We start from the raw sequence: 13,439 nt of genomic DNA on the forward strand, positions 1-13,439 counted from the left end.
AGAGGGTAGAGAAGTACGAAATAGCCTCCTGGAACAAAGCTGTCAAGGAATTCAGTTGGATACCTTGAGAATTAACCAAAGAAGAGATAGTGCTCTGATTCCGGTGAGATTGCACTGTTTTATGGAAAATGGCAGTGTTTCGATCACCTTCCTAGAGCCAATCAACTCGAGCCTTTTGCTTCCAAAAAATTTCCTCTCGAAGTTCCCATTCTTCTAGAGCTCTAGAAGCAAGGGATTCAGCCTGGCCAAGATCCTCCGAGAAACCTCGATCTCTAATCTCCCTTGTGATGACATCAAGATTTTCTTGAGCAAGCCTCTTCATAAAGTGAAGATTCCCAAAGCATTCCCTATTCCATATCTTGAGCTGCCTTTTAACATATTGAAGCCTTTTAGAAAATGAGAACATTGCAGTACCATATGCAGGGGCACCATCTTTCCACCAACAAAAAACAAAATCATGAAGAGAGAGTCACGAAGCCACATCAACTGGAACTTAAAAGGAGGATGCTTCGGAACATAAGCCCCTATAGTGGAAAATTTGATTGGCCAATGATCTGAACCCCTCCAATCAAGGATTTCTAAAGAGATAGTAAGGGTGCCATTAAGCCAGAAGCAAGAAACAAGAAATCTATCCAGGCGTTCTGAGATAGCAGCAACACCAGTCCTGCGATTATTCCAGGTATAGAGGCCATTAGAAGGCTTAACATCAGAGAGATGCAAAAGAGATATGTGTTGCCGAAGAAGAGCAGAAGAAGGCCCCAATCTAGCCAAACCACCATGCTTCTCTTCCAGACTTAAAACTGAATTGAAGTCCCCTGCTAACACCCAAGGATGATAAGGATGACAATTTCTAACATATTGAATATGTTCCCAAAGTTCCTCCTTTCCCACAAGATCAACAGGTGCATACACATTAGTAACCATGATTACCTCTCTTGAGTCTAGAGCAGAAGCTACCATAGAGAGAGCTGAGCGAGAAGACATCCAGCCAAGAGGAGAAATTTTTTGAGGATCCCAAAATATAGCTAAACCACCAGCACTGCCTGTTGCCCCAACACACTGGCATTGACCACGAGACCAAATACTAGAGGCATGTTGGACCATAGACTCCATAGAGATCTTAGTCTCTTGGATACAAAAAACATCAGGACTATGATCAACCACCAAGTTATGAATAGCCTTTTGTCTAGGGATGCTATTCAACCCCCTTACATTCCATGAGAGAATAATCATCATTGGGTAGATTTGGGAAAATGAGAATCCAAAGGTTTCACTGAACCAGACTCAATCAATATATCTCATGTTAGTTTAATCTTCTCTTGGTCTGTTTTGCGCCCACTCCTTAGAGGGGGAGAAGAAGAAGCCCGCTTAAAGGGTCGAGGTAGCAACCCCAAGGGGAGAGGAGATCCCTTGCCCTTACCTGATGGTAGCACATCCTTAACCAAGTCAGCCAAAACAACATCATCATCTTCCAATACTGCAGGAGTCACCAGAGCCGCTGTCACAGGAGCTACAGGAACCTCACAATTCCGATATACTACAACTTGAGATGCCCCACAAGTATCATTAGGAACAGATCTCTCATCTGGGAAAGCTGGATCAGAAGAGATAGGAGGAGGAATACCCTCCTCTAGAACCATACTATCCAACACCTCAAAACGGTTAAAACCTGAATCAGATAATCTTTCTTTCAAAGGCCTCTTTTGACCACGTCCCTTAGCTCGAGGACGAACAGGGGTAAATCCATCCTTATCCTGCATTGGAGCCTTACCCTTACCTGTAGCATCTTGTGGATTCATCCCCTTGGTAGTATTAACCATTTGAGATTGTCCTTTCCTTGTAGTATTTGCCAAACCACCAGCATTTCCAGCTGTAGATCGATCCACTCCTTTGAAACTCGAGTTAGGGGGGCACTGCCGTAGTAAATGACCATACTCATGACAAATCTGGCAACGGAAAGGGAGGGATTCATAATCTAACTGCTGCACCCAAGAAGAATCCCCCAGACAAATTTCCAAAGAATCTGGTAATGGGTTATTCAAATTAATTTCAACACAAATTCTAGCAAAAGAAATAACCTTTTTATCGAGGGTTTGATGTGCGATCGCAGCTGGCTTCCCCAACAAATCAGCAATTTGTCGAAGGATGTCTTCATGCCAAAATTCCAAGGGAAGACGAGGCAAGCGAACCCAAACTGGCACTGTTGAAGGGAGATCCTCATCAGAATTAAAACCTGAATGCCAAGGTTTGACAAATAACCCCACATTGTTGTAAAAATAAGGGCCTCCTTCAAAAACACAATCACGATCAGACATGCAAGAGAATACAACAAAAAATAACTATTCCCTGCCAACATAATCTCCATATCGCCTTCCACCTGCCAAGAGCGGCAGATCCATGCCTCAAGAGCGGATAGGGAAATCCGGATTCCAAGAAATTTGCATATCAAAGCATGCTTGGTCCAATAATCAATGTCCTCCATTACAGCCGTTGGAGGAATAACCAGAACAGGGCGATCATGGCTACGCGGAAGACAACCATTAACTTTTTTCAGCTTGGAGCTCTCCCCTGAATAAAAACGATTCAGATCGCATTGCATGCATAGTTGGAGAAGAACCATCTGTTCTCACCAACGGAGAAGAAATCCCAGGCCCTGCCATGCAAACAATAAAACCCCCAATCCAAAATTGATTGCAGAAGATCTCCAAAAACACCGATGCAAATTATGTCCAGTAGCTAATAATCCAAACAGAACAGAAAAATAGTAAAGATCAAACACCAAGAACAGGCTAGGGGAAAAACCCTAGCCCATCCGGCAGCCAACACTTCTCAGAGACTCCATCCCGAAAATCCCAAAAGGGTTTGTGGTAAACCTAGTGTGACTCGAACCGGAGTTGATGCGTAGCACCGGGATCATTAGCCTAACACTACGCCTCACGACTCACCTTCACACCAACTCGGCTACTCGCTCACCCTTAAAAGGGTTTGTGGTAAACCTAGTGTGACTCGAACCGGAGTTGATGCGTAGCACCGGGATCATTAGCCTCACACTATGCCTCACGACTCGCCTTCACACCAACTCGGCTACTCACTCACCCTTTAAAGGGTTTGTGGTAAACCTAGTGTGACTCGAACCGGAGTTGATGCGTAGCACCGGGATCATTAGCCTAACACTACGCCTCACGACTCGCCTTCACACCAACTCGGCTACTCACTCACCCTTTAAAGGGTTTATGGTAAACCTAGTGTGACTCGAACCGGAGTTGATGCGTAGCACTGGGATCATTAGCCTAACACTACGCCTCACGACTCGCCTTCACACCAACTCGGCTACTCACTCACCCTTAAAAGGGTTTGTGGTAAACCTAGTGTGACTCGAACCGGAGTTGATGCGTAGCACCGGGATCATTAGCCTAACACTACGCCTCACGACTCGCCTTCACACCAACTCGGCTACTCACTCACCCTTAAAAGGGTTTGTGGTAAACCTAGTGTGACTCGAACCGGAGTTGATGCGTAGCACCGGGATCATTAGCCTAACACTACGCCTCACAACTCGCCTTCACACCAACTTGGCTACTCACTCAAGTCCAATATTAATATTTACTTTTCCTTTAATTCATAATGCAACTAGAGATAAAATTATTAATTTAATTTAATTATTTAGAATTTCTCTCATAAAGTCAAATAGATATTAACTAAATGATTACAAAGTGAACTCTACCACAACTTTTTTTTAAATATAATAAAATTCTAAATATTTATTTATTAACTTTCCTCTTGCATTAATAATTATAAAATCATTTATATGTAACTAAGAGTTTAATTAAACTTAAATAATCACTAATACTAACATTCACTTTATAACTAAATGGATATTATTTATTTCATTTAGAAATTAATAAATTAATAAATTATTATTATTTTTAAATAAATAAATCTAAAAATTAAATTATATTTTTATAAAATAAAAATAAACATGCAATTAGTATTTTCGCATGTCTTTGATCTCTCAAATTAAAAAAACATATTATACTTAGTTTTCTATTTTTAGCATATTTTCTTTCACATGCATGTAACCTTATTATACTTAGCTCTATATTTTTAGCATATTTGTTTTCAGATGCATGTAACCATACTATACTTAGCTTTCTATTTTTAGCATGCATGTATAAGTTTGGTTAGAACATGCTTTCATTTCAATTAATCTTTTTACTTTTTCTAATAAGTTTTGCAATTAAATTATTTTAAATATAAGAATAATATTTATCTATATTTAAAAAATTCATGGTAATCACAAGATCTTAATGACAAATTTAAAGTTGAAAACCTAACTTTTCAATTTATTATTTTCTTTCAATTTTTTGAAATCGAATTTTCCCTATATTAAAAAGGGGTTTAAAAGAATACAATCATAATAATTTTCTACAATTTTTTCACAGTCAAGTTTTTTTGATTAATATGTTTTCCTTTTCAAGATCTACAACATAATTCATTATTCAACAATCACTACAATAAATTAATAAGCAATATGCAAACACCCAGGAAGACACGAAGTAGACAAATCTTTCATTAAAATTCTACAACAGGTTTTCAAACCCTACCTCAAAATCACAGCTAAAATCTGAGACAATTTGTGAATGCATGCAAATCTGAATCCTCTGAAAGTTTCAACAATTCTTTTGATCCAATTCTAAATTTTCGCTTCTAAAACCTCAAAATCACAGCTAAAATCTGAGACAAACTATGAATGCATGCAAATCCAAACCCTCTGAAACTCTCAACAATTATTTTAATCCAATTCTAAATTTTGCTCCCTAAAACCTATGTAATTGCAAAATAAGTTCTAGATCTCTAATAAAGAGTTCTTCCCTAAATTGAGGTTCTAATTGTGCAATCACAAGAGGGAACTCACTAATCAATTACTGTTTATTGCCTTTTACATTTTCATGCACAACACTTTTAAATATTTAATTACAAAATATCTTAATTTAAATAATTAGCTTTCTCTCTTTAATTAATTTTCAAATCATTTTTAATAATATTATTTAGAGTTTATTATTAAAATAAAACTCTTAAATAATTATCATTAAATAAAATAAATATAACTATGCCACAATTAGAACTATAACTTTATTTTTAAATTTTATTCTTTTATATTTTATTTTTCTCCAATTTATTAATTAGTACAAGCATTAATTGAAGCATAGTTTATTATTTAAATTAATAATAATAATTAAAGCTCATTGTTTAAATGCAACTCTAATTTAATTATTATTAAATAAATAATTATAGTAAAACAATATTAAATCTGTAATATTTTAATTATCTTTGTCCAACTTCTCAAATTAGACTTTTAAATCAAATCTTTTAAACTGAAGTACATATTTAATTAATTTATAATTAATTAAATATCATCATATTCCAATTTCTCTTTAACCAATTTTCTAAATTTAGACTTCTAAATTTAGATTAATACTTTTAAATTAAAGCACGTATTTAATTACATTTTTAATCAATTAAATATTCTCATATTTTAATATTTTCTTTTTAATCAAATAATATTTAATAATTCTCAATATTATATGATTAACCAAAATATTATAATTAAATCATTTACCAAATAAATCACATAGCGAAATCCACATTAAAGCAACATTACCAAAATAGACCAAAGCTCAAAATCAAACAACACAAATAAAGAGAAACTCACGGGTTTTAAAAAAAAGGTGGAAGTTAGTTACGAGTCCTTGCAAGACAAATATTTAGGCTATGGTTGAGATTGGACCTAACATTATCTCCCTATTCTTCCCATTGAGTTATTGTGATAGGGCACACTCATCCTGACAATTCAAGGAAGTCGATGCTCAATACCTAGATTTTGCATAAAAGACGAGCATGTACATGTATATAAATATATCTAAACTAAATAAGCAATGGCAAGGAGAGGTACATCATGTAGATCCCAACTAGCAGGTGACTACGACTCCCTCCCTTAACCACATCAAACACGAAAAACAAAAAAATAAAATAGACACATGTACCATACACATGCATAAAATAGACACATGTACCATACACATGCAACTATGGGGTAGGTACCATAATAATTATAAGTCAAACATCAAATGCTCAGATAAAATAATGCATTGTTACAAATATGAAGTAATCATCATTAAAGCATCATTTGACATTGCTATGAAAGGAATCACATTTATTAACTACGAATCATTTAAGCATCATTAATGCACTAATAACCACAATCATTAAAACAACACATGAAATATAGTCAACTAAGTAATCATCGTTGATATATCTCTAGTCCAAGTTATGAAATAATATCTTTGAAACTAACACATCCATGTAATAAGCATAAAAAAGTTTAATAAAAAAAAACTATGGGTGGGCACTACACTTTCCTAGTTTCTTCCTTCTCTCTTATTGGCCTTTGAAAAGATGGCAGATCTGTACTTTCTTACTACTTAATTAGAAAGATGTTTTGAATTTAGGATATAATTATCTTTCTAGATCTAATAGTTTACTTGCTAAATGCTTTGTTACATTTCATTAACCATCATAAAATATGAAATATTAGACATAATCTATATAAGGTAGGTAGTAATGAAAAGGTAGAAGGTGACTTAGTCTATAAACCCCATATGACTAAGGCAATAATATCTCACAAAAACTATAATTTAAAATCTCATCCAACTACAAGTAAATATATATCCTAAAATTGTCGAGACAATCATCTTTGCTACTATTGATTAGCATATTTTTATGTGGAGTTTCATATCCAACCTTACTTAGAATGCACTCTTCTTATTAGGTCTTTTAATTTTATAATGAACAATTGATGTAAAAAAAAAAAATTATCAAATTTTTACAAGGGATTTTGAAAGTAATACAAAAGAAATGATATATTTAAATAGGTATACCATGCCTTATAAGTAAGTATTTAATTTATCTTTGAACTTGTTTACACTCCCTCCCAACACTTTCTAATAAGATAATTTATAATAGCTATATGTAACACAATCTAGAACTAAATATGTTATTGAGGTTGAAATATATCCATTCATCTACATGGACAAACTTTACAGTATTGACTGAAGTTTATTTGAGGGAATCATATTATATAGACATGTAAAAACAACTTACTAATATAATTAAATCCCTTTCTATGATATTTTATCAATGATGACTAACATCTTGATCAAAGCTGGCTTGAAAGAATCTTTTATGCAAGATGCCCAAAGAATTTACATAGCAATTGGAAGACATGAAAGTCAGACAATCAATTAAAAAGCTCAAGACAAAAATGTATAACATGTTATCAAGGACAATGTAATGTGAAACAAATGACTTTATATAAACTGGACATGTATTTTAATTGTGATATATTTTAACTAGACTTGCTGTGGAAATTACCTCCTACTTATCAATGTATTTTAATATTGCTAGTCCAAGGCGACGAACAATTGTAATTTACTTTACACAACTTAATAAGTCATTGAGGGTTTTCTTAACCCGTTCTTGTGCCTACATTGAACGAGGTGTAAAAATTTTATTAAAAAAATAATAATAAAGCAATATAGGCTAAGGCCATTTACTAGCAAAAAAATTGTATTTTGAGAGGTCGTCCACTTTATCTCCTCGTCAAATCCGCTTTGTTTACTTTATCTCCTTCTCAAATCCGCTTTGATTTTAGGAGGTTTAATTGAATAGAGGGATGGATTAAAAAAATTATCAAAAATTTCCACCAATATTAGTGAAGAAATGATTGAGAAAATGAATCTAATTGAATGAAAAACTTTTAAATTCCTTCACCAAAAATTATTTAATAATCTATTTAAGAAAAGATAGTTGAAAAAAATATAATGATTAACGGATAAACCGAAAAAAAATGAGTGAAATAGGAAAATAAGTTCTTGAAAAAAATAGATTTCTGAAAATGGAAAAAAAATCATATAACTAAAAAAATGGGTAAGAAGGTAGTTGGAAAAATAGACTTCTGAAAAGATGAATTCAATTGAATGAAAGAAGAAAAATAGGTTCAAGGGATAAGAAAATCTGATAAAATATATTAATGAAAAAAATAATTAATTGAATAGGAAATTTTTTCTAGCTCCTTCCCCAAAATCTATTCAAACACCTGCTCAACATGACGGAATGAATAACGGATATCACAGAAAAAGGACGAGTCTGCTGCAAAATAAGGAAGGAAAAAAACTTAGTCTTCCTCCACTATTTTGGTGGGAACACAAGGTAAACATGAAACTTGTAACGAATGCGATAAATGCTTCCTTAACACATTTCCGAGACATTCTTACGCTTTTCGGTTTCATCAACTCCTCTGAAAAATGCATTTATGAAAGAAGAAAAAGTCTTCAAATTGAAATTACTGAAAGTCATTCCAGAGTTTGGCACTGGCCTCTGTAAAATCTGAAATCAAGCATATTCGATAATGTACAGAGCAAATATCTTTCTTTTGTTGAAGTTGGTTAAGATCTGTGAGAAGAAGAGTGTGACAAAGAACGAGGCAGTCTTAGGCTTCCTACCCTTTGCAGGATGTTTGGTTCTCTGCATTACACAACACAAAACCAAACAACATTTATCATCAAAACAAAACAAAAAAGCAGAAAGGTACAGTTTTACTGTATAAATTAAAACTCACTTTATGGCATTAGCGAGCCAGTCCAAGCCATCTCTGAGACCCTCTCCTGTCTTGCCACTGCATTTTTGGATGTGCCACTTTCTTTGCTTGAGATCATTGAGACCCACCATCTGTGTGGCCTCACTTACCGGAATTGCAGCTGAAAGGTCATGTTTGTTGGCCAGCACCAACAGCTTCACATCTGCTAGCTCTGGATCACTCATTAGTTTATCTAGCTCCTGTTTTGCTGCCTTTATTCTCTCCTTGTCACAACTATCCAGTACGAATATGAGCCCCTGTAACATAATGCCAAGACCCATTTCAAAAAGCTTCAGTCTTACAACTACTCCGACTCAACACAGAGGAACTCTGCAATACACCATCTATTGAGTATATCCATTTTTTTTTCCCCATTTAGCAAGAAATTTGAGATTTATGCAATCCCCATGTACTCAAATTAGGTCAAATTGTCATTGGCCCTTGGTCTATTGGTGAAGTTGAAAGGTTCTTAAAGAGTCTACTAGGGATCAAATCTCACTGACTGTATGGCTCCAACATTGAAAAGGGATGAGACCAAGAGGTGAGGCCAGGATCATTCCTGGATGAATTTGGTGGAATGGATACCCCGAATTTGGTGGAATGGATACCCCTTAGTCCTTGGCTCTTAGCCGAAAAGGTTCAGTCATAAGGCCCGTGCTCCCGTATCAGATAGCTACAATGATTTCATAAAGAACCTCCATAAAAAATTAGGTTAATTGACTGGAGGAAGAAAAAACATTTTGATTAGGAATGACAAATCTTGTTCGAGCCTCCAAATTGAAGTTGAAGAAAGCAATATGAGGGATGAGCATTGAAACGGAAAATCAGGTTGAGATTCTTAGGTCTAACCAAGACCCAGTAGGATCTGTGAGGTGGATTGAATAGAACTACAGGAAACAATTACACCCTTCAAATTTTGCAATGTTGTAAAGCATACTGAACGTTACTGCCCACATTTTTGTGAACAATGTTCAAATTTTCATGCATTGTTGGGTAATTCTGCCTAATTTGCTTATATATGGGGCGTTGATGGATCAAATGCATGTCTTTCATCCTACACAAGCATAGATTCTTCTTAATCTATGTGTGCGCATCTCCTAAGATTCTTCTTAATCTATATGTGTGCATCTACATGTTCATATCCTGTTTCAACTGATAGATGGGAAGAATATAGCCTGAATTGAGTAACTACATGTCCTTTAAGCAGCAATAATGTTATTTAAGTTAATGTTGCTCTATGGAAGGAATTGTTAGCGGGAATGAACATAACAACAACAAGAGATATTCATGCAGACATCCCAGAATTAACCAAAAACGCAGACAAGTAGTTGAGCTCTAAGGAGGATGGAACATATATCAGAGCATTAGCTATTTTTCTTCTTCTGGGTAAGCCAAGGGAAGAAGCGTAACTACAAACAAACTACCGGAAATAATATATTACATTATGTTAAAGCCTCTGCAGGATGCAACAGAGACAGAGTGTGATCTGAAATGTTGATGATAAAAAGCTATACAACCGATTCCAGAAACACAAAAACTCGTCAAAAAAACAAAAAATTCCTGTCAAATGAATTGTGGAAATCTGCTAATGTTTATATTACTCTTGATTTCATAAACTGATGATCTCGATGATCTTGTGGGCTTCATTAGAACTGATTCATTCATTAATTTCCTCCTCAAGTTACAAAATAGAGACAACGTCAGCATTACATTTCTTGCATTTCATCAGAGCATATGTAAAATTCTACAAGCATTCATTATTCTTACTTCTTGTGGGATGCATACCAAAACAAACCCTCCATAAATCCTGAAGCCATTGTAAAGAAGGCGGAGCTATATTACCTGTGCATTGACCATATACTGTCTCCAGAGATGGCGGATTTTATCCTGGCCACCCACATCCCACACTGTGAAACTCAGGTTCTTAAACCTCACCGTCTCTATGTTAAACCCAATTGTTGGAACGGTTCTCACATACTCGCCAAGTTTGAATTTGTACAAAATTGTGGTCTTCCCTGTTAAACAGAATACAATTCACATACCCAATACTAAAGTCACAAAAATGGCAGCACAAAATCCATCAATACTTCAAAGAAAAACAAAAGAAGAGGGGTTATTTTATACCAACCTGCGCCATCGAGACCTAGCATCAGGATCCGAACTTCCTTCGGTCCACAGGAAAATACATGCTCAAACAATCTGGCTATGGAATTCCCCATTGCTGTTACATAAACCCAAAGAACTATTCTAATGTATTTGACATGGTTTTAAACAAAACATCTGGCTCCTTACAAACACAAAGAGACAAGAAGGGAAGATTTGGGGTTTGCTAAATGCTAAGACAATACAATATTCCCTGCAGCGGGGGAGGGAATGAAGAGTTCGATTGGGGGAAAGCATTCAACAATGGTGCACATGTACTTCATGCTATTTATTGTTTATTTGGATCTGCCACGGCATTTCCACGGCACGAGTCTTATCTGGGCCCTGTAACTTGGCACATATGTGACAATTTGTGCCCTAGATGATTTGATTAATGGTGGCGGACAAGATTTAACACAGCTGTCTTTCATCAAGGCAATGATTCTGGTTTTAACCTTGGAAGGGGCCCATACGGGTGACCTACTTTCTCCTGTTCTACAGAATAAAGTGGTTCTCCTCTCTCTTTCTTCCTTGACAAAATCATACCTGCTCCTCCATTGTATGGTCAAAGAACACAGGTATTTCCTTCACATAAAGACAAGCCTGACGAATAATCCCACAAGGGTCCCATGCCTTCTCGAAGCATTTTCCTTCTGAGGAGGCACTTCATAAGATACTTTTTCAACGCACCTATCTGATCCAGTAGCTGTCTCATCATCATCTGTAGACAAAATACCTGCAGTTTTCCCTCTCAATTTTTTTTAATATGGTGGCCAGATCTTGTGTTTGGGTGGGCTGGGAGCAGGCCTAGAGCTAAGGTTTCAGCCCTACTATGGACACCTTTAGTCTAGGGATACTAGAAAATAAAGCAATGCACCTACTCAATTATCCTCATTTCGTTTTGGACATTTGTATTCGGATATGATATTGTAAAAGACAAAACTGTCCGACTTATAGTTATTTAGTTTTTAATTTATTTTGATTGGACATATCTTATGGTTTAGTTTTGATTCACATTTTTACCTGTTCATTATATTAAGTAAAACATGTGGACATTAAATTATCTGGTATCATTTTGTGCTAATTTGCAAATCTAAATTCAAAATTTGGGGTTAAGCTAACTTCTTCAACTTGAGTGGTTGTGTTAGTTTAAGCATGAAATTCATTTTGTGCAAATGCGTTGTTTCTAAGAACAAAATTCAATCTTATTTCCATCTATCTAAATATCATCTAGAATCTAAGAGAACATTCCATCATCAATTTGGGCATCATATCAATTATTATTTAAGCATCAATATTACTTTATTAACTTACATTAAAGCATTGTAGTCATCATTACATGTTTTCTTTTTTTGTCAACAATTATTCTCAAATAACTATATCAATAATTAGGGTTTGGTTGAAGACAAATAATCCTAGCCTAGATAATACTCAAAGGTGTTTATCGACACCATTAGGTTTTAGGCATCAAGGTGAACTAGTGATAGGGAGCAATTTCTAGGTAGATCATTCCTTTGTGTAAGCTTAAAATTTGCAAGTAGGACTTTAGGTAAATGCTTCACTTTAGGTGGAAGTTTTAAACTTAATTGAAAAACAAGAAAAAGAAATGGGATCTCATTATGCTTTGGGATTCCATGCCAAATTTTGGAATGGTGACCCAAGCCAAAATTTATGGAACGAGATCTCATTTCGTGCTAAACAAGATCATGTGTCCAACATTAAGAAACAAGTTTCCTTTTCATAGATTTTTAAAAATGTTTGCAAGGTCATTTTCAACAACAACGACCTCATAGAAAATGAGATCCCCAACAATAAAATCCAATCTTACCAAAAACACACCATAGGCTCACTCCATGTTAATAATTTATGTATTTTTTTGTTCTATATTTTTTTATTTTGTATATTTATATTTATATTGAACAAAAAGTTCAAGTTTTTTATTGATGCAAAAATAGGTTTTAAAAGGACTTGAACCCTTTACATCAATAAATTACAAGATAAAGCATGACAAAGCATAACAATGAGACATTATGCCACTCATAAAATAAGAAATGATATCAATGAGAAAACACCACAAAAAAACGAAGGAACACCAAAAATCAAAGAATGAACAACAAAGTTATGTTGTATTATCGTAAGAATTTTTGGGTTTGATTGTGTTTAAATTTTTGCATCAATGTTTTGAATCACTCTCTTTGATCCATCATCAGAATGAAGCAAGAAAGAGCAAGGAGAAATGGATGAAGTTACAAACCTGTCAAGAATAGGGTGAGATAAGTGAGAAATTGGAAGAAGGGAAAAAGGGGGCCACTGACGTGAAAGAAAATAATAAACAAAAAAAGGGAGAACACAAAAATATGGATACAAAAACAATATAAAAAATCATAGCAAGAAAGGAGAAAGTGCTCCATACTAAAACAACAAAGCAAGACAAATAAATAAATGTGTGTGCACGCGTGCGTGCGTGTGTGTGTAATGAAAAAAAATGAAATAGAAGGAGGGGGCAAATACTAAATGGCAATAAATATGAGAGAGATTGAGATTCAAATAAATATAAGAGCTTAGAATAAGTTCAATTACACACTCAAAATGAGTTGTAATT

The 13,439-nt window shown here is 34.9% G+C and overlaps 1 protein-coding gene across 1 annotated transcript; it reads right to left on the minus strand.

Annotated features, from left to right (window-relative positions):
• Window positions 1-8,368: 8,368 nt before the first annotated feature.
• Window positions 8,369-11,257, minus strand: LOC149552202 (uncharacterized). Its single transcript, XM_089787703.1, has 4 exons — window positions 10,824-11,257; window positions 10,538-10,710; window positions 8,678-8,952; window positions 8,369-8,583 (listed from the first exon to the last, which is right to left on the minus strand). Exons 1-4 carry the CDS (start codon window positions 10,912-10,914, stop codon window positions 8,505-8,507), a joined length of 618 nt encoding a protein of 205 aa, XP_089643829.1. The 5' UTR covers window positions 10,915-11,257; the 3' UTR covers window positions 8,369-8,504.
• Between the last annotated feature and the right edge of the window lie 2,182 nt (window positions 11,258-13,439).

The sequence above is a fragment of the Cupressus sempervirens genome, chromosome 6 (assembly GCF_028749045.1).
Source record: "Cupressus sempervirens isolate cs-2001-9-10 chromosome 6, ASM2874904v1, whole genome shotgun sequence".
Taxonomy (NCBI): Eukaryota; Viridiplantae; Streptophyta; class Pinopsida; order Cupressales; family Cupressaceae; genus Cupressus; species Cupressus sempervirens.

Coding starts and splice junctions, on each gene's coding strand:
- LOC149552202 (XM_089787703.1), bottom strand. CDS start 10,914: ATGGGGAATTCCATAGCCAGATTGTTTGAGCATGTATTTTCCTGTGGA. Junction 10,711..10,823: donor GCTAGGTCTCGATGGCGCAG/GTTGGTATAAAA, acceptor TCTGTTTAACAG/GGAAGACCACAATTTTGTAC. Junction 8,584..8,677: donor TGGCTCGCTAATGCCATAAA/GTGAGTTTTAAT, acceptor TGTGTAATGCAG/AGAACCAAACATCCTGCAAA.